The 21476-nt window shown below is 39.4% G+C and overlaps 2 protein-coding genes across 8 annotated transcripts in view; one reads left to right on the top strand and one right to left on the bottom strand.

Annotated features, from left to right (window-relative positions):
• The window catches only part of LOC143343297 (ATP-sensitive inward rectifier potassium channel 12), a 31345-nt gene extending 9883 nt beyond the window's left edge, over window positions 1-21462 (top strand). For 6 of the 7 annotated variants that reach the window (XM_076768058.1, XM_076768061.1, XM_076768060.1 and 3 more), the window contains 9 exons: window positions 6758-6872; window positions 7511-7749; window positions 7974-8247; window positions 8359-8551; window positions 8906-9127; window positions 9567-9802; window positions 10246-10541; window positions 10687-10948; window positions 21324-21462. In XM_076768058.1, coding sequence (XP_076624173.1) covers window positions 6758-6872; window positions 7511-7749; window positions 7974-8247; window positions 8359-8551; window positions 8906-9127; window positions 9567-9802; window positions 10246-10541; window positions 10687-10948 — 1837 coding nt within the window. In that variant the 3' untranslated portion in view covers window positions 21324-21462. Of the gene's footprint in view, window positions 1-6757; window positions 6873-7510; window positions 7750-7973; window positions 8248-8358; window positions 8552-8905; window positions 9128-9566; window positions 9803-10245; window positions 10542-10686; window positions 10949-12674; window positions 12781-21323 lie in introns of all 7 variants that reach the window. The other variant, XR_013079944.1, reaches the window with a different exon arrangement.
• Mwh (multiple wing hairs) overlaps window positions 1-21476 on the bottom strand; it is a 148729-nt gene that overhangs the window by 97123 nt on the left and 30130 nt on the right. The window lies entirely within an intron of this gene.

Here is a 21476-nt window from a genome sequence, read left to right as displayed (position 1 = left end):
TCAATGTTTATTTATTTTATCGCAATATGACACTATAAAATTTTAATTCCACGTTTGCATGTAGTAATCTTGGATCAATTACACTTGTGGATAAAATTATAAGACAGCCCACTCGAGTGTTACTATGTATAATATAATAGTAAGTGCTTAACAAAGAAGAAGAGCGAATGTAAGAAGAATGTTTTTAAAATACCATCGAGACGTATAAAAAATTTTCCCAGCAATAGGATATTTCGAAATTAAAGTAATACAAAATTATAAGACATTGCTCGACAGTCAGTTGCAAAAAGTCATTTTGCGAAGCTATACGTGTACTGTCTTAGAAACCTTTCGTGAGAGTGAATTTATTATTATCGGAAGAAGAATAATACCAAGTGCCACGTGGCAAATGTTTAAACGAGAACGAAAAGAACAGAAATTCTACAATCGAAGGTAAAAGAAGAACATTTCAAACAGATGTCGCTCAAAATGAGCGAGCAGTCAGTGTAATATACAGAATTTCGTACGTAATCCTAAAAATTGTGAAGAAAAGAAGAGGCGGAGAAGTCCAACAACTTTTGCTTCAAGAAACTAGAGAAAAGTTTAAGAAAATTGTAGCAGAATATGTTTTAAACGTGTCAGTAGATAAAATCATTAAAAAAAAAACAAGGTTAATATTGAAAATATACCAAGATTGGCTCTACGAAGGTATAATAATATTAATGACAAACTCTGGTGAAATTTACATAAAACAATTATCGTATATAAAAGTTTGTCTAGGTGAATGATCGAGGTGGTACAAAATAAAGAGAATACACAATATTAACATTACAAAAAATGTTTTATTCATTTTCAAAGTTAGTGTCTTGTAATTTTGTCCAAGTACAATTGTATTATTCCGAGTATATTACTTAAAAATATATGATCGAGTCGTTTTACAATTTCCAGTGCAGTGAATCGAGTAATATGTTGGTTAAAAAGTTTTACATGGGAATTCCTATAGCATCATTCAACCATTAACAAGTAAGACTAAACATTAAGACTTAATTTAGTATTTTAAATTTAATTCGGATTATTTTTCATTATGTATACATCAATAATAAATATATATATTGAAATTTTTTATATTTCTTTTGTGTGTCCACCGAAATATCGTCGATACGGGATCCATTTTAAGAAAGTCGTGAACCACCCACCGGTGGGTCACGCGATATATGCTGTTTTATTTTCATAATCTTAACGGCGATAAATAATTAAAAAAATACATTATTACGATCGGATGTCTTCTATCATTACCTGAGCTCCTGTTATTGCGGTTTCCGAGAGTTTCGAACTCGTAACAGCAAAGATTCCCTAATCGAACGATAAAAGTAAACAAATGTAGGCCGGAATAGAACGCAATCACACACTCTCGATGGCCATCGGAATCAACTTCCTGCCGACGCTGTACGTCAAAGCACGGATGCTACGAGACCTCCCATCGGCCTGCGCGTTAAAACGAGCACGTTTCTTGCAAAAGCAGAGACGACGGGTCCTCTTCTCTACGGTTGTCCAGCTCCGTTGGTGGCATAACAGGTGTGGAAGTCTTAATCTATTTTCATCGCGGGTCAATATGTCAGGGTTGAACGACGCGAAACCACACGAATTTAGAACGTCGACTGCCAGCGGAACAAACCAAGCCAAACCGAACACCGCGGTCTAGGTCCGTTCGAGAAAACTAATAACGAAACAGGGTGCTCTCCCGCGTATTTCCACCTTTTGCTGCTCGAAAACGAAAAGCCCGAAAGGTTGACGTCCGCTTCTCTCGCAAACTCTTTCGGGACTGTTCGATCCGGATATATTCGGACGAATTAAAACGCGCGAACGGAGAAGATAAACACAAGGTTCAATAGCTCCAGGAAGCGTTCGCGATCAAGCTATTTTTAATCCTCGACAGAGGAAGGGGGAAAAAAATTAACGCGGATAGAAAGCTGGCAGAATGACAACATCAAAGCCGCCCCGTAGACTTTTTAGCCTTTTCGCGGGACTTTTCGATTCGTTCGTTTGGCGTAACAAAACAAACGTTCGGTCGTGTTCGCGCACGGAAGACAAATATACGATTCCCGGTTTTACGTTGATGGCTACAACGGAGCGTCGTCGTGCGTCGAAACTCTGGTTGACGTCGAGGCGACGCGCGGTGGCGGGGGACAAGTACCACGGGTACAAAGTCGATCCACGGGCGAGGAAAGACAAGTTCAAAGAGATCGCGGGACATTCTTGGACCGTGGTAACAATTTTAGCGCCTCCTTGTACCTTACTGTGTGTATTGTAATAATCCATGACTGCGCAACATCGTCTGTGTATACAGCTCGACTGCATCTAAACTCGATCGTCTAGCTTTACGAATTTTCGGCGTCCCTCATGGCCGAACTTATTTCTGGCGGGTTCCGATCAGACGGGAATATATGTGTCGTCTGGCAACCACCACTGGAATTTCCACCGTCGTCACCCGGAAGTTCTATAGGCCCCGGCCGTCGAATTAGGACCGCCACGAAAATAATGAAATTTGAAACAAATTCGTACCTACGTGGCTTCGAAATTAAATTAAACGGTCTTTAAATGAAAATTCTATCTTGAAATTCTTATATTTTTAGAGTTTTCTGCAGTATTCTATTATATTGATTCGTTATTTATTTTATATTATTTTTTACATTGGCCCTGGTCGTCGAATCAGGACCGCTACGAGAATACTGAAATACGAATCTACGTGGCTTCGAAATTAAATTAAACGATTCTCAAATGAAAATTCTATCTTGAAATTCTTATATTTTTAGAGTTTTCTGCAGTATTTTATTATATTGATTCGTTATTTATTTTATATTATTTTTTATATTGGCCCTGGTCGTCGAATTAGGACCGCTACGAGAATAATGAAATTCGAATCTACGTGGCTTCGAAATTAAATTAAACGATTCTCAAATGAAAATTCCCTCTCGAAATTCTTATATTTTTAGAGCCTTTTGCAATATTCTATTATATTGATTCGTTATTTATTTTATTTTATTTTTTATATTGGCCCTGGTCATCGAATTAGGACCGCTACGAGAATAATAAAATTCGAATCTACGTGGCTTCGAAATTAAATTAAACGATTCTCAAATGAAAATTCTGTCTTGAAATTCTTATATTTTTAGAGTTTTCTGCAGTATTCTATTATATTGATTCGTTATTTATTTTATTTTATTTTTTATATTGGCCCTGGTCGTCAAATTAGGACCGCTACGAGAATAATGAAATTCGAATCTACGTGGCTTCGAAATTAAATTAAACGATTTTCAAATGAAAATTCCGTCTCGAAATTCTTATATTTTTAGAGTTTTCTGCAGTATTCTATTATATTGATTCGTTATTTATTTTATATTATTTTTTACATTGGCCCTGGTCGTCGAATTAGGACCGCTACGAGAATACTGAAATACGAATCTACGTGGCTTCGAAATTAAATTAAACGATTCTCAAATGAAAATTCCCTCTCGAAATTCTTATGTTTTTAGAGCCTTTTGCAGTATTCTATTATATTGATTCGTTATTTATTTTATTTTATTTTTTATATTGGCCCTGGTCATCGAATTAGGACCGCTACGAGAATATTGAAATTCGAATCTACGTGGCTTCGAAATTAAATTAAACGATTCTCAAATGTAAATTCCGTCTCGAAATTCTTATATTTTTAGAGTTTTTTGCATTCTTCTATAATATTGATTCTGAAATACGAATCTACGTGGCTTCGAAATTAAATTAAACGATTCTCAAATGAAAATTCCGTCTTGAAATTCTTATATTTTTAGAGTCTTACATTATCCTATAATATTGATTTGTTGTTTATTTTATCTTATTTTTTATATTGATTTCGAGGATTACAATGAATTGCAAATTGTTCAAATTTTGACTTCAAGGTTTACATCGAGGATTTTATTAATGTTTTGCACACTTGGGTTCAAAGTTTTTCGTACGATTCTGACTGCTGAAAATTAAAGAAATTCAAAGTTCCATACCTTTGTTAATATTCGTAAAAAGCTACTGCCTAAATCTTCTACCTTTTGTTCCTTGATTCGATTTTAATTTGGGCGACGTCCAAGGCATGAAATCTCTTAATCCTTACGCTACAATGGACGACTGTTGTCGCTGTTTATATGCTGTCAATACTGTCACATACGATAGTGAACAAAAGTTTGAAACGACTATCTTTTTGATAGAGAATTGTATAATATTATAGATACTAAATAATGACAAATTTCGTGATCACACTCCATTTACAATCTCTCTTGACAACTTTCGAGGCATAAACAGTACTCCAGATTATGACAGCGAACTTTTAAGTAAAGTATTAAAATATTTTGGTGTCAATCCTCCATCCACAATTTGTTTTAATTTTAAAATCTTCGAAGGATCAATATCATAACAAAAGTTGTAAAAAATCGTAATTTTATTATAATACAATATTTTCGTCGAGCCTTCGAAAAGATACGCGCCATTTTGGTCCCATTAGTCTCCGTAGGTTCTCCTTGTAGTATTAATAACAGCATCGAGACGTCATTCTTATTATAAAATCTCGTAACTTCGGCCTCTCTGATGCTTTTAATATTTTTTTTTCTGGAGCCGGATAACGTCTACACTTAGGAGTCAATTTTTCGATCCAAGACCGGAAGGAAACGTTGGCAACCAGATTTTGTTCATTCGCCATAAGCAACCGAAACTCTCGTCTATACTTTACAAATGTGCTTGCCAAATTGCCTCGTTCTATATCACTGAATTTTGATTCCATAGATTCACCTATTTCTCGCGTCTAATACGAATCCATTAATTTGGCTCGTTTGTGTGTACTTATTCGAGATGAACTCAATCTTTAAGATCGAAGATCGATATTTCTTTCTTTCCTTCCATCGTCGAATATAAAACTTTGTAAAAAATAACGGAAACTTTTATACTTAAAATTCCTTTGTGAGCTTTATCATCAGTCTTCGCTTGCATCATTGTTATCAGTCTTTAACGGCGTAGCAAAATTCAACGAACGAGATTCGCTAACAGCCGTAGTCTGTACCATGTCAATGAAGACTTTTTGCAGATACGAAATTGGAATCGATGTATTTTTAGCGATCGGCTTACTGTTATTTTTAGCGGGTTCAACGGCTAGTTTGCTGTATTCGGAATAGATTCGAGATCACTTGGAAACCACGCACCTTCTAATCTCCGGATGACTGAGACGATTCTTTCTTGAGTAATTGACGTCAAAGTCCCGAATGAAACTGATAAAATACGCGTGCAGGATCAAATTTCAACCATTAATGGAAATCAATAATTTATTTTTGAAATAACACTGGAAATATACAGGGCGTTTCTTTTATCTTTTTATTTCTTAAAAGACATTTGTTTTGGTGTTACCCAAAGTTCATGTCATATTAGACCATCGTGTTTCTGGTTTCGATGCTTTGTCATTCGACTCTTCTCCCATTTCCAATAATTTCCTTTGCTTGTTTATTACCTGCTGCTTCTTGTCAAACCATCTTCTTCTTTCTCTTTTTCGTTCCTTACTCTTAGATGATAATTCAGGTTCGGTGTCTATCGTAGGCTCTTTCGATCTATATTAATGTTACCTGATTTTTAAATTCCCTTGGTCTCTCGGTATCAGGCAATCACCCTGTTAAGAAACTAACAATGGTTTAAAATCAAAAGCATGATCGAGTGATCCAACGTCCAAGCATTTATTTTTTATTAGAAAAGAGTGGAAGATTCGAGGCCAAGTTTAACGTGTTTCGCGCCATCGCGATCCACGGATTTTCTTTCGCGATAGTCCTTCGTAGAAATCTATGCGAATTCAACGCGAAACTGGATCACCAGGCCTTTTGTGCGAATTAATATCAATCGACCACAACCTCCAAAGAGCTGTTCGGTAAATATTTATATATCGCAGAGCACGTCAGTGACCTAAATAAAACGAGATCGACCAAATATTTGGACGACTCGAGTTTCCCTATACTTATTTTCACATTCAGGAAAAAGCTTTTACCGAGAACCACTTTACGGAGAATTAAATTTGGTTGTGATTCGAGGCGTCCCGCTGCGTAGAATTTATGGTGATTCGTGAAGCATTATCGAGCTTGGTAACGCGATATCCCAGCCTGTTTGCTGTGTTTTCCAAACGAGAGAAAATTTGACACACAGATTACGTTAACCGTTAAATTGCACGTGCACGCGGATCAGATCAAATCGAAGACGCGTTTCGCTTCTCGCGCGTCGGAATTTCCGTTTCGATCATTGTGACTCGTATGTTTGTCGGTTTTCTGGCGAACTGCTCTCGATCGGTCCGATCCTAGCTCAAACGAAAACCGTTCGACCCATAAATTATGGTCCTTTGGCATTGAGGTCCGTATATTTCGGAACAGCAGATACGAACGTTTTAAGCAACCTTTAAAGAACCAGTGGATCGCGATTTTCGATCGACCCAGAACGCGATAAAGTAAAAAAGCACAGTACAATAAAGGAAAGAAACGAAATTTCGACCAAACGATCGAACACAACTCTTTCAAACTGTCGTGCAACGTATAAACAAATGTATCGATAAATTTTGCAGTTAATAATAGAAATAAAATAATTTTTTTTTAATTCTATATACATTGGTTTTCTGCTCTCTATTGGTAATTACCATTTTTATTCAAAATAGTTGTGTTCTTATAGAAATTTTGTACACTACGGTTTCGTTTGCTAAGTGCGAGGTGTTAATTGACTCGATTACTTTCAGGTATCGACAAACCAGGTTCAGCTCTAGAAGGATACGCAAGAGGGTAGTTTTCAAGCACGGCGATTGCAATGTCGTACAAGGAAATGTCGCCAAGCGACGGCGCCGTTACCTTCAGGTAATTTTAAAGTATTTCTAAAAGCGTACGACCGTGCTGGTTCGCCTCTTCGAAACGTATACATCGTTCAAGGCGATTTCAGAAGTCTTCGTTTTTAGCTGCGGACGATTACGCTTTGAGATTTCGCGTTTTGCGTGTTTACCTCTACTTCGGAAATCGTTGAAACAATTCCCACCGTACGGAACAAGAAGATGAAACTCGTCTGTTTTTATAAGCAATAAACCATTCGCCAAATTGCTTCGATCTATAGCGTGCGTTTCTGATCTGTAACTGGTGGGTCTCGATACTTTGAAAATATTTCGTCGCATTCACTTAGCTTCGAGCAACTAAAATTATCTTCTTTCTTTCACGTAAAATTAACTTTTGGTGTCTGACTTCGCCCAGACGTTCACGAATCTTTGTTACCAATTTCCTAGATCGTAATTTAATAAAGCTTTCCGTTGTTTTGATCGTGTACCATTTAATTTTATTTGATTGTTGCAAATGAAATTACTCTTCTTGAATTTTTACAATTACGCTTTGACAAATGAATTATTCGAACGCAGCCAAGTTCGCAATTACGTTTCACAAATAATGAAGCTTGACATATTTCAATAGCCATTGGAGGGAGACTTAGCTTTATGCGAAATACTTTTTAGGACATTTTCACAACGCTGGTGGACGCACAATGGCGCTGGACACTTTTGGTGTTCTCCATGAATTTTCTCCTCTCCTGGCTGGGTTTCGCTCTGATATGGTGGCTGATAGCGTACAGTCACGGGGACCTAAATCCGGACAACTACACCAATCCGAACTTGACGTTCACCCCATGCATCGTGGACATTCGTGGCTTCACCAGCTCCTTCCTCTTCTCGATCGAAACGCAACACACCATAGGGTGATTATTCACACTTATCTTAACGTTTTTATATCGCAACAGCAGATCTTGGTACTATACGAGATGAAAGCGACGAGTCAAAAGTGACTCCGGCACAGTACTCGTAGAGTTAAATACCAGTATACGCGTTATTCAAACGTCGATATACGATTTTGCAACAAATCGTTTGTTTCACAATGAAAATTCCAAACGGCTCGAACGTAAATGAGAGTAAATCTGTTTAGGTACGGATCGAAGCATCCGACAGACGAGTGTCCGGAGGCAGTGTTCGTCATATGCATCCAATCGATGACAGGAGTGATCCTGCAGGCGTTCATGGTTGGTATAGTGTTCGCGAAACTGTCTCGACCGAAGAAGAGGACGCAGACGTTGCTGTTCTCGAGGAACGCTGTGATTTGTCAGAGGGACGGTCAGCCATGTTTGATGTTCCGCGTCGGTGATATGAGAAAGAGCCATATCATCGAGGCTCACGTCAGAGCTCAAATGATCAAAAGAAAGGTGACTATCGCAAAGTGCCCTCTGTGACGATTACTTTATTAATAATTACGATTGCTATGATTACTGAAACTAATTATAGAAACAGTACAGAAGAGTTCGTAAATATTTCAGGTGACCAGAGAAGGAGAACTTCTACCGTTCTTCCAGACGGAGCTGAAAGTAGGCGGCGATGGCGAGGAGGACAAAATATTCTTTATCTGGCCAACAACGATCGTTCATAAGATCGACGAACAATCACCGCTCTATCATATATCGGCCAGCGATATGCTGAGGGAACGATTCGAGATCGTGGTAATATTGGAAGGTAAAGAGTAGATAGGATGAATCAGAAATACTAAATTAATTTTTATTAGGGTCTTTCGAGTCGTAGAATTTAATTCTGATATTACGTTTTTAATAGAATATGCAATTGTCATGGTGATTAAATTTTCGTACGTGTAGAAATCATCATTGAACCTTTTATGTTCACCTTTTTCATATTTAAAAGCTTTGAATATGTTTTTACAGTGCACGATACAATTTTAGGACGCGTTTTACATTGCATCTGTGTGTTTATATAGGCAAATAAGAAAAGCTTCGTGCCTCGGTTAATTTCTATTAGTAAAAAAATATAGCGTATTTTTGTTTTTCTCGTTAGAAAAACTTTCACTGGTTTCAGGTGTCATCGAGTCGACAGGCATGACCACCCAAGCGAGAAGCTCCTATTTGCCGTCTGAAATCTTGTGGGGGCACAGGTTCGAACATATAATCACGTTTAAGAAAGAAACTGGCGAATACGAAGTAAATTACACTCTTTTTAACAACACCTACGAGGTCGACACACCGTTGTGTTCAGCGGCTGATCTGGACAAAATCAGAGCGATACAGCGCGCTAAGGGAGGTACGAGTACAATTAATTTATCAGTCCCAAGAATCGATCGATCGATCGGCAAGAAATCTCGAACTCTTTCGAGCAACCGTTCGCGGTTCGTAAAAAGTGAACTCTATTTTATCAAGGATCGTGCAGTCGGAGAAATGTAATTGACCTCGATTAACATGAATCGAGTTTATTAAATCTGTGGCGAACCATTCGAGACACGAGCCACATTGCGCGCAAATATACTTTCAAATTTAACAGTCGCCGATACTCGATTCGTAATAAGTAGTTTTAGATCGTTCGACGCGAAAACAATTTCCACGGATTACTTTGGATCGGTGATAGTTTTTAAAAATCGTCAGGAATTTTAGTAAACTCATCAGATAAAATTTTACGTAATTTTTTACGTATTAACATCTGGCGTATTTGTATTAAACGGTTCCTATTCCTGGGATGATTTCAGAGCGTATGAGCACAGGCGGGTTCACTCATTATCGCGACGCGTCTAGCAGTTCTTTGACCACCGGATCCGGTTCAAGCTTGGCGTCGTCCACCGGTGGGCTGCAGATGAAAGTTCCGATGACGCCACTGGTTCCAATTCCAGTTATGATCACCAGTCCCGATGGTTCTCTGAGGCGCGAGAGCATGCAAAGTATGCAAACGGATGCGAAGCAGCCGATATTTTACACGCAGAACGAGGTACGTGTAGTCGCGAGCTTCTTATTTCCCGAAGAGATCGTTTCTCGTTCTCGAAAACAGGTACACTTTAGACTTTCTTCCCGGCGTTTCCAATCCAGTTTAGATCCGTGGAATGAAACGAAACGGAATAGAGCAAAACTGGTAGAAAATAGCAACATTGCAACGGTGGTTACCAATGATCGACGCTTTGAACTTAAAACAAAGTTGTACGGAATTAAAATTGAACTACTTCAGAAATTATAATTGCAAAATTTATAGCTCGGATCTTTCGTTGCAATTAAATTACAATGTAATTTTTTCTAAGAATTTAAAAGATTTCCTTCGCATTTAAAAGTGGATATACACTAGGAGCAAGTTATTGAGCTAAAAGTTCCCCTTTTACTTCTATCAACTCGGTAAGAATAACAAGGAAAGTCTACAATATTTCCCATCGTGTTTTGCAGTTGTTGGACAGCGAGCCTCAGTCCACGAGTCAGATGCAAGAGGACGCGAGAAATCAAGAAGACTATAACCGCGTGTTGGAGGACATAAACGCGACGTTAAGGAAAAATCGTGCTCACATGAAAGAAGACAGGAGGATGCACAGAGAGCCGTCGAAGTGCACGTTAGACTCTAGAAAGAGCGAGTCCAGGTCTAACATAGACTTAATCAGAAGATCTAGCTCGAGAACGATGATAGATCAAGGCCCGGTTATCAATCCTCCGCCGAGATCAGCGTCTCGACAGCATTTAGATCCCAGGTATAGGAAAGAGATATTCCGGGCGACACCACAAAGCCATACTCTTTTAAGAAAATATAAAAACGTGCTTCTGGAATTCTAAATCCTTATCTACCAAAACATTGATCCGTTCAATTACGCTCAATCCACGTTTCGTCTGCCCCAGGCACACAAAGTTTTCAGAATCCTCGGAAGCGTATCACGAACCTCCGCCTCATCCTCATCCAGGCTCAAGGAGATCCAGCTTGGGCGACAGCCATAAGCCCAAGGAGCCGCACAAGAAGACGAGCTTTATCCTCGGCGACGACGATCACGCGATTTCGATTTCAGAGATGCCCGCGTCCCGACACGATCCCGAAGAGTTGGACGCTGATTCGTCCAAGGCGAATCATCATCCTCAGACCAGAGATTCCCAGGAGCAAGTGTAGGTGAGCGAACGAATCTTGTTGAAACTTGAAATTCATCAAATTCATACTATCACGATCTGGAGATCACGTTTAATCACACCAAGAAGCAAAGACTCAGGATTACTCTCTCGGTACTTAAACGACACCTTTTCTTTTTGATCCTTTTCATTTGGTCATAGTCTATAATATTCCAACAACTCCAAGGGCAGTTTACTTCATCGACGACAAGATAAACGAAGGTCGAGGTATCCGGTAAATTGCTTCGGATCGAGAAGGATCAATTACTCCCCAGTCGAATTGCAACAGATCGCCCTCTCGAAACGACTCGCCTTCATCGTAGATTGGGGCTTCTAAATTGTTCTAACTGGGACACAAAGACGTCACGCGGAGTAGTTTTCATGCATACGCGACTGGGTGGCTTACGTTCATCTAATCGAGCCGCATCCGGTTCGGTTCTAATTCTCGATACGACTCCGCGTTTCGTTTCCTCGTTTCATCGATCCTTTTCGATCGTCTTCGAACAATGCTCTCCGTTCGGCAGAGTAACTCGAAGCAAACTAGACTCGCCAGTAACTAGAAAGAATCTCAATGATTCTGAGTCATTCCCGTTCCCGAGCAACGTTCCGTTATTTTTACACGGAGTGTATAAATAGAACTGCCTCGAGTTTAGAACAACTTTCACGTCGACCGTCGATCTATAAATCTGGAATATCGACGTTTTTAGAATGTAACGTTGAATTAATATGACGTTGAACGGGTCCCTCGTCGAATCGGACAGGAATTGTCAAGCCCGTGCTATAATTTAAACCAATAAAACGCGTCACGCTGGGTACCAGTTCGATTGCAGTTGTTTTTATGCAAAACACAATGACGCATTGATATGCAACGCGTCAGATGGGTCAGCTGTTTCGAGTCGTTCGAATCGGAAAGCAGCGACAAGAGTCAAGGGTTTGGCCTTTAAAACGATTTAGCAATCGTTTGGTGGTTAAACTCCATCGGTCACTTTTTATATGACGCGATTTCGAAGATTTGTTTATTTTCTATCCGCGTTGCGCAAAGTTTACACGGTTGGAAAGTCAGACCTTTGGCACGCTTCGTCGATTTAAACGTGTGCCTGTAGGATGAGGTTAAACGATTCCGGAAATTGTCGGTTAAATGACAGGGCAGAATAATTCTTAATGATAACGAGCTGAAAGAAATTATCTCTTTCGTTCAATTTCAGCGACCGACTATTCTATTTTCGTGACCGAAACGACGCCTCTAGTCGATCATGCGTTAACAATATCCTAAAAATGTTGTTACAAAGAAGAGAATATGTTGCTTTGCAAACCCTACACTGTCCTCCTTGGTTTTCGTTTTAATTTTCGTCGTATAATTTTGTCACGTATATGATTAATTTTAACCCCTGCTTTATGAACGATTTCACGAGTTCGATGCAGCACATTTTTCACGAACAGAAATTCTACTTCAGTTACGTCTCTAAATAAACTCTAAACAACTTTTGGCTTGTCTTAAAAATCTTTGCAATTTTTTCTTTATGCCAAAATTGCTTGAATTTTGAATTTGGACGTTTTGATGTTTCTTGCTCTGTAGCTTGTGTTGATAAACACAAGAAATAACAGAGCAATGCTTTAGGTTGTGACTCCATTGCTACAAACTAATGTTTAATGTATCGTTCGTAGCATCTAGTGAATTCTGGATCCTTTAGAGATTAATGATAGCTCGCGTTCGCTATCTTTTTGTCCAGGAGTGTACGGTTCGTACTGGGTACGTCGAGGTATTCCACGTAGTGATGCAATGGGTTGAAGGGCAGATGGATGAGTAGAGGATTAAGTGGATCCAGAGAGCTGCAGGTTAGACGACACGACAGGATGAGTTTAGTGGCGGGAAGTGCCCTCGTTATCACGCCAGTCAATTGTTTAATCTCAGCCCGGCCTCTTCCCCCCTTCGTCGACGCTTCTTCGGTTAGGTTTCCACATACACACGAGCCATGACACCACGCGAAACACGCTAAACCGGCTATCAAGTGTCGCGAGCACGTAGATTCCTGACCCGTGTCCTTGTTTTCGTGCCACTTTGCACCTGTTTCTAGCTTTGCAAGTTCATCGAGCGTGAAAACCGAGGGATTGTTCCAAACGTAGCTGTTAGAAACTGTTGTATAAAGATTTCGACCGAAATTGCGAACAAAAGTGGACAAGATTCCAATCGATATCGATTCCATTCATACAAATACAAGAAAGTAATTACTAGACTACGGATCTTTATGCAGATATGTTTATTAATAAAATTAATGAAATGGGAGCTTCATACGGGGTTGTCTCAACCCCTAAATATAATAATTCGTATCTTACTTTAAATATTTCTTATATTTTTCCATATTAAGTGCATTCTGTAGCTTTTTGAGAATCAAAATTTCTCATAAATACATGTTATTTTATATTTCGAGTTGTTGCGTAAGCAACATAGTAACGTGAGGGTAATTAATAGCTGAATTTATTCACAAAAATAGCCCAAGTTTCTAAATTAATCGTCAACAGTATTTTTAAATCATACTTCCGCGACCGTAGTTCCGTGTTCTGAGAGTCTCTCGACCGATATAAAAGAATCTCCGCGATTTCATCGTCGCTCGAATAGTCTTCTCAGTAAAAGTAAACTCCTCGAGATGAAAGAACACAAATCTTTCTACTTCGTTATTTTTTTAACGACAGGGAACATTTTCTCGCTCTTTTTCAGTGTCAATGGCCTTCGTCGAGCGAGACTTGTCGGGCGCAATTCTGCGCCATGATCTTTCTGTCGCTTTCACGTTATCGCGATTCTCTCCATTTCTTATTCAAAACAGCCATTGTCTGGACGACAATGAGCATGTCTAGAATGACAGCCGACGCGCGAGGATAGAAAAAAAAAAACGACGAAGCGTATCGCCTTGCAACGCGAATTACGACATCCTCCTCTGTGTCTGTCCTCGGTCTGATATGCTGATTATACTTACACTATCTTGCGAATAATAATTCATGTGCTCCTATTTTCACCTCGAGTCGTCATCAAACTCTTCCTAAATATTAAATAAATTATTACTTAATAATTACTTATCAAAAACGTGGTCGATCGATAACAATAACTTTTGTTTTGAAAAAAGTATCAAGGCAAATTTAAAAATAAATTTCCGTGTGTTAATGAAACTTCAATCTATGAGAAATGGGTTAGGTAATAAGTCGTGTCACAATTTATTAACACACGTTGCAAAACAACTATTTTATCTTGCTAAGAAAACGTGAAAGGGACATAAATTTCAACGTGACTTTGAATTTTATTTTTGGTGGATGCGAATCGTTGTGCGACAGGAATATTCAAAAGAATCTTCGCGCGAATTCATGAATGAGCTTCGCGGACGTAATTAACGAGATGGACGCGTGTCATTACGACTGACTCAACGTTAGTCAGCTGATAAAAAATCGTCGTCGCGAATCGTGGAAAAGAAAAAAACAATATTGCTGTTCTTCGCGTCGCTTTCATCTCGTAATGAATCAGCTGTCCGAGAAATCCGAACGTGTACACGTTCTCATTAAGCCGTGCGTCATACGCAGAAAGGAACACGAAGCATCTTAAATTCAACCAGTGATGTCCTTGTGACGTTGTTCGCAAGATACAGTGGATATAAAAGAAAAGCATCGACACGCTCAGTATTCTTTACATATCTTTATCTATCAACGCGTTAAAAGTTACTAATTTTGAGCAAATAACGTGGACGTGTATCTTAGAAATATTTTCCTAAATTCGAACGAATTTTTTGGAGCAATACAATAATACAAAGGCAATAAGTTTTTGACCAAACGCAATAAGAGCAACTGGAAAAAGCGTAAAAAGGATCTTTTATTAATTCTTGTACTTTTGTAGCTCACTGTGTATTACTTTAATACGCATTTTTTTTTACCCACTGTAGAAGAAAACAATACGTTCGATGGTCTCGAAATTAATTGCAACCTTATTCGAGGTTTCAAAATACCTTGCATACCTAAGATCTTTATGATTTTTCGTAGCTTATAATCGATAGCGATCGAAGCGATCGATCGTAATAAATGTTCTAAATATAGCCAAGATGTAGATAGTTCTCTCTAGATAACGACAGATGGTCACGAGAGTATTTGATTTTCCAAAAATTTATAACTCCGTTCAAGATCTCGGACGATTTTGTTTATTTGACGATTGCAAGGTCCCCGAAATTAATTACAACGTCGAACAGTTTGACGGTTCCGACCGCTTCGACGATCTTTAGTCGTCAAAGTGCTCATCGAAACGTCGCGGTCTCCGTCCTCGTTGACGTAATTGGTTATTATCACGGTGAAGTGTGTCTCCTATTAGTAGATACTAGTGTACACACTGGGTCTTAGTGCGCATTAGCGTGTCCAGCGATGCACACAAACGACGCATCGTGAACGCACGTGGTTTGCTCACGAGGTAATCGCAGGACGAAAAATAAATTAACGAGCATGTTCGTGCGTTCAAGAATTAAATAATGGGTGTGAAACGCACGTGGGAAACGGTGGACGAAAATTTAGTGGGTCGTAGATGATTTTGAATGGCAGGGCAACACTGGATCGTGCGCGTCAATGAAATCGCGAGAAAAATGATCGATCTTTGGCTAAAATCTTTGTTGACAAATTTGTTTATTATATATTAGGAGCTATAAATGAAAGATAAATCATGCTTAACAGTCTTCGGTTCGCAATCAGTCGTATTCCACACGCGTGTTGCTCACTCAAAACTTCTGAAGAAGGCGACTCGTTGCACGAACCGTGTTCCCAACTGAAGCGTCGTTTACATGGCAACGAAACCACAGCTACCAACGATGGTGAACGAAAAACACCATTATAAAACCGGTTCGATCCAGGGAGCGAAACAACCTTTTGGTTCAATTACCACTCGTGGTTTGTTTTAACGGAGGGAAATTAAATTCAATAGAGGATTGCAAAAACAACATGGCGCGGTTTATTGCTGAAAAAGATCAAATGTTCTTTGAGAAAGGGATTATTAAGCCATCCGATAGAATATTACAAAAATTTTATTACGAACTTTGCAAGCAATATAAATAACTTCTACCTCTTCAAGTTTGTGGATTCACGAATGTCTGTACCATATGCTAAATTGTTCTTCATGGTAAAAGATGTAATTCTTCATCCTTACTATGAGAAACAGCAATTTTCACGTTGCTTTCTAAGAGATTCCGTTCTTACTTAATATTTCTACTTTAAGATACAAATTTCTTACAAGTATACTTAATTCGTCCTGATTTATTTGACATGGTTGCGATAAATATGTATTTCTGATTTTGGAGACTTGCTTACGTGGCATTTCCACGAAGAGCCAAGTATGCAAATCTTACACACAGAAAATATAATAACTGAAAAAAGTTGCAGGATAACGACTGACGACACGCAATATCTGAGACATCCAGAACAATACTTCCGATTCACTATATACATATACACCTGTTGACAGCGTATATGTCAATGATCGAGGAACATTACGCATTCTCTTAAATTGCAAATCACAATATACATTATTTCATTTTAACATTTTCATAATTCGAGTCATACTACGGTCTAAATTCAACTACTCGGACGGATACGTACCGTCGATCGGTATCGTTCGAATTATTCAGATATTCGTGTAATTAAATAATTCGTGAACACCGCTCGTGGATCCGCGATCGGGACTCAACGGCGGTAGAATTCGCCGGAGAAGAGGTTCGGGGACGCGTACGTGACTCGATCGACGATTCTCGATCTCGTTGAGAAGTAGGAGGAAAAGGCTAAGTAAGAGAGAAAAGAGGAGGGATAAAGGCGGGCGAGGAAGGTGCGTTGACGTCACTGGACAAACTCGCTGCTCGGTAAGCTCGTTGGCAACGCGATCGCAGTTTCACGATGTTTCAACGTCGACGTTGACTCTCCCGGCCATTTTTCGATCGTTGGCCGCGCGAACCACGGCGATTCGACAACGAGAAATCGGTCGGCCGCGCTCGAATCTTCGTACGAACGGTGCAAGCGTGATCGGTCGCGGCGGGAAATTTGAAATTCAAAAAGTGACGTAACTCGATCGAACGACATCTGTGCAAGCGTCTCGTGGACCACGTGGTGTGCGTCGACAATGTCGACGACGCGAGCTTGAAATCACGCGTCCGGAAGCGCGTGTCGCGTCTTGTTCCGAAACGTGAACCGGAAAGGTACGTTGGACCAGAACGAGGCGCGTTCTCCGGACGAGTTCGAGGCGAGGTCTTCCCATGGATTTTCGCAGCGATCGTTGGCATCACTGACGCGTTCGAAAGGTAAACGTCGATGACGTGAGAGAATGCGTTAATTGATCGGCGCGATCGTCCTATCGGCGACGATTCACGTGATCCACGGCGGAAAGACAATGAAACGGTCGGTCAGATGATCAGTGATTAATGGCTGGCAGGACGCGAATTTTCCAACATCCGATCGCGTGTCGACCTCGTTTCTTCTGTGTGAATCTGACCAGCGCTTTCGTACACGACAATCTTCGGAATAATGAAAACTTGGATACATTCCGATTTACGGTACGACGTGTGGCTGGACGATCCGCGACGTCTCTCTGAACAGAACTCGATCGAGATACGCTCCTCGACGATCTTTAATCTCCGAACAACCTTTGGTTGCAATTTAAAACCAAGATTAGGAGATCGTTGTTTTTTTTTATTGAATCGGTAATAATTGGAAGTACACTCGACGTGGAAAGTAAGTTGGTGATTAATTTAACGCGAGAAATGTATACACAACTGACTTCGAAAGGAAGTTTGTTATCCATGGCTAATAATTACTTCTTTGGGTCCTCTTTGCATATTCAATAGCGGCTTGTCAACGATATTGTTATATATTCCTTAACGCATCCATAGATAATAATTCGTTATTTTGTACGTTGTCGGGTTTATATTATGTCAAGGCCTATCACACAGTGGATGAAATTTCTACAAGAACTATCTTGAATGAAAATAACGAAAATTTTGATAATAATATTAAAGACACCAATCTGTAGAATTTTTAGAAACTATTGTATTTGTATCCAGTTCTGATGAATTCGTATGAACCAGTAGAGACCTTTTTCAATCAACGATAAACATACTATTACACTAGTTTGCTTATGCTTGACATATACAAACCCAGTTAATGAAATAGACCTCGGCGTTTGTTTATGAAAACTAAACCTGAACGAAGCGATTATCGCGTGTAGAGATTGCACGAAGGAAATGCATACGATTAATTGGAGTAGCCTTATTCCCAGACGGAATAACGATCGCGAATAAAAAAGAAAAACTGGTTTTCGGCAGAAGATTTATTTCTTCTATCTGTACTTATATATTTCCAATCAAACTTTTCGCGTGTTTGTATTTTACCTCAAGATCATGCAAATTTTACGTAAGCTCTAGTTCGGTTGTCTCGTAACATTTGTTCTTAGAAGAAAAATACAGTCACGTTTCCCTACATGGTCGAATGCAGAATTCGAATTTTTTTGTATCCGAATATTCCTTCTGATTTACGAGCCTTCGCGTATATTTAGAAACGGTCGAACATTTTTTAACGTCAAATAAAAACAATGGAACCGTCGTCAAAGTATTTGAGAAAAATTCAAGGTGTCTCGTGGCCACCGAAATTTAGATTACAAACAGACGAACGTGCAATTAAAATTTTTAACGAGTCCGAAGAAATTTACGTTTGCTCGAGTTTTCGACTGTAGAGCGTCGCGAGTGGAAATTTCAACGCGCGCAGAAGGCAATAAATTCGAATAATGGCGGGCTCGCGCATAACGTGATTAACGTGCTATCCGGTGAACGGATACGGATCATCTGTAGCTCAGCATGCGAATTCGAACGTTAAGAACCGCATCGAGCCAACCTAACCCGACGCGGCGTGATGCTCACGTGCGCAGATTTCTGCATTCTCCCTACCGGAAACGTCCCTCTTCTCTCTGGATCGCCATGCAACGACCACGCATACGATTAAACGCGCAATTACAACCGCACGACGGGGCTCGCGATACTCATCGATAGAGTTATTTCGATTCTCAGCCATTTCAAATAATTAATAGACTTTGTACTCGTTAAAGTCAGAAAAAAATTTAACGCGTTCGAGAGTGATACTTTGGATGCCGCGTGGGCCATATACGTCCCACGTTTGGTAAAATATTTTATAAAATTATGTAACGATTGACGCTCCACGTGACGAATCATTTAATTTTTTTTGACATTTCAAGGTTTTTGTCATTCGTCGTCAGCAAGCAATACTATAAAATTTCAGTCCATCAGGCTACACTTCCTGTAAAACTTATCTTTCTCGTTTAGTTTGTGACAACTATCGACGACGTCGAAGAATCGAACGCTGCATAATGTGAGTCTCCTTCTTCAAATAATGTCCCAGAAATTTTTATCTTCAGAAATAATGCAACCACTCGACTTATTAATTCTTACCGTTGAAACAAACGCACTCAACCCCATACAGGTTTCCTCGGAGGTTTTATTTCAAGAACGAGACTCACTGAAAGAATCACTGATTTTACTTAAGGTTGTTTGTTCAGAGCTATTCGACAAATATTTCGAAATACCAAGTACCAAGAAGGTAGCGGTCTTGCTATCAAGTGTACCTGTGCAAAGTAACTGTAGCGCGAAAGTTTGAACTCGCGTCGAAAGAAATGGCGGCGAACATCCGGCGAAACTTACGTACATTCGTCGTCTACGTTTCGTAGTCTGGCACACGTGCCTGTAACGCGTGTTCGCACGTATGTAGCACCGTGTATCAGCATTATCCCCGCCATAAGAGGTAAACGCCATGGCATCCGTTGGCACAATCTCGTGCAACGGGCGAGAATCTGAAACAGTTGCGATTGCGACGCGCTTACGTACGCAGTTCCTCCTGGAAAACGCGGGAAAATATTCGACCCCTGCACGAGACGAGCCTGCTCAGTGAGAATCTATCTCCAGTTAGTTCGATACTTGCTTTGTTCCTCTTATCAACTCCTTCGATAGCTTCGAATCAAATTGCAACTAGAGAATTCGACTTCGTTGCCTCGGTTCTGCTTTCAAAAGCGAATCTTGAGATTATCTTTGGGATTCCACGTCGATTATTCGAGGTTTTAAATATTTTTTAATGTCTCGAGACTCTCGCATTTTCAATTTCTTGAAAAATTTAACATCTTTACGTAGTCTTTTCTTTCTTTTATCGCCTAACTTTCGTAAACGCTGATCGAGGAAGTTTACATATGTTCGTGGTCGCTTACACTTTGATTGAGGAAGTTCGTATAATCGTTAAAATTCGAAACGAAACAAGCAAAACTCCTGTTCGCCTCTGATTTGAATAACGAGTTTGAAGTCTCGCATATTTCCTTTGTGGCGTTCTTATGAAAAATTACATACACTTCTTTCTCTTAGGACGAATGCAAGAGATATGAAGACTTGATGGTGACGAGTGCGCGATAAGAGAATATTTACGACGAAACGAAGGGAATTAGAAAACGGAAAACCTAATTTATGTTACACGATAAGAAATGTTTATCAATGTTTATTCCATTCGTAACCTCCAAGAAGTCGACGATAAGCATTTTGCCTATCCACGATAATAGTTACAGTATTGTTCTTGCGACGATATAAATGACTCACGAGATCGGTCGATATGGTAATTATACAATGTATATAAAAAAATCAATGACAAGAAAGAAATCTCAACGAAATTCTCTTCTTCTTAACCGTGTTACGTACGTCGCGCAATGATTCAGATATTACGTATCGCTGTAATCTGTAAAATCTACAAAATAATTATGCAATAACACGTCGAAATCCTAATCTGACTAACGTCATATTTCCAAGTATACTTAATTTCTTTTTCATAGTCGATGTCTCACGGGAACCATTGAGAATTTTTTATTTTAATCGTCGGTCGTTTGAACGAGTACTTGGCCTTCGAACAAAATTTATTCCGAGAAGAATATCAAACAATAAAATAATATTTTATTTAAATGACGATTAATACGCTCTGCTATTTCTGCAATACGTGATTTGTAATTTATTTATCTCGTTGTTTCTATATTTGTTTTTTCTCTCTTTGATCCGTTCTCTAACTGTTACTTTCTGCATCAAAGGGTTTGTTACATCGATCAAAAAAGACCATCGAATCACGGACGACTCGACGCGACTCGTTCCCAAAATAATTTAATTTAACTCACCTTTCCAGAAACATTAAATTCTCGCGTTACAAAGTATCCCAAGCGGACGCAGAAACTGGAAAGACAAATATTAATATTTGTCGTATAATCGTTTCTAACGTAACAAAAAAAAAAAAGAAAAAAAAATCGCAACAAGTGTCGACTAAATGTGACAATCGATCGGTCGTAGGAACGATGGGATTCCAAGAACGGAAGGGCGGTGCGAATGCCGGAGGAAAGTGAGAGGAAACGAAGAAACGATGGCAGAAAAGAGAAGTTTGCTCTTCGTGGCCAACAGCCGTGAGTCATCATCGTCCGATGACATCCGATTTCATTCATCCTC

This window comes from Colletes latitarsis, chromosome 7 (genome assembly GCF_051014445.1).
Source record: "Colletes latitarsis isolate SP2378_abdomen chromosome 7, iyColLati1, whole genome shotgun sequence".
Taxonomy (NCBI): Eukaryota; Metazoa; Arthropoda; class Insecta; order Hymenoptera; family Colletidae; genus Colletes; species Colletes latitarsis.
This window is presented reverse-complemented; position numbering and strand designations above follow the sequence as displayed.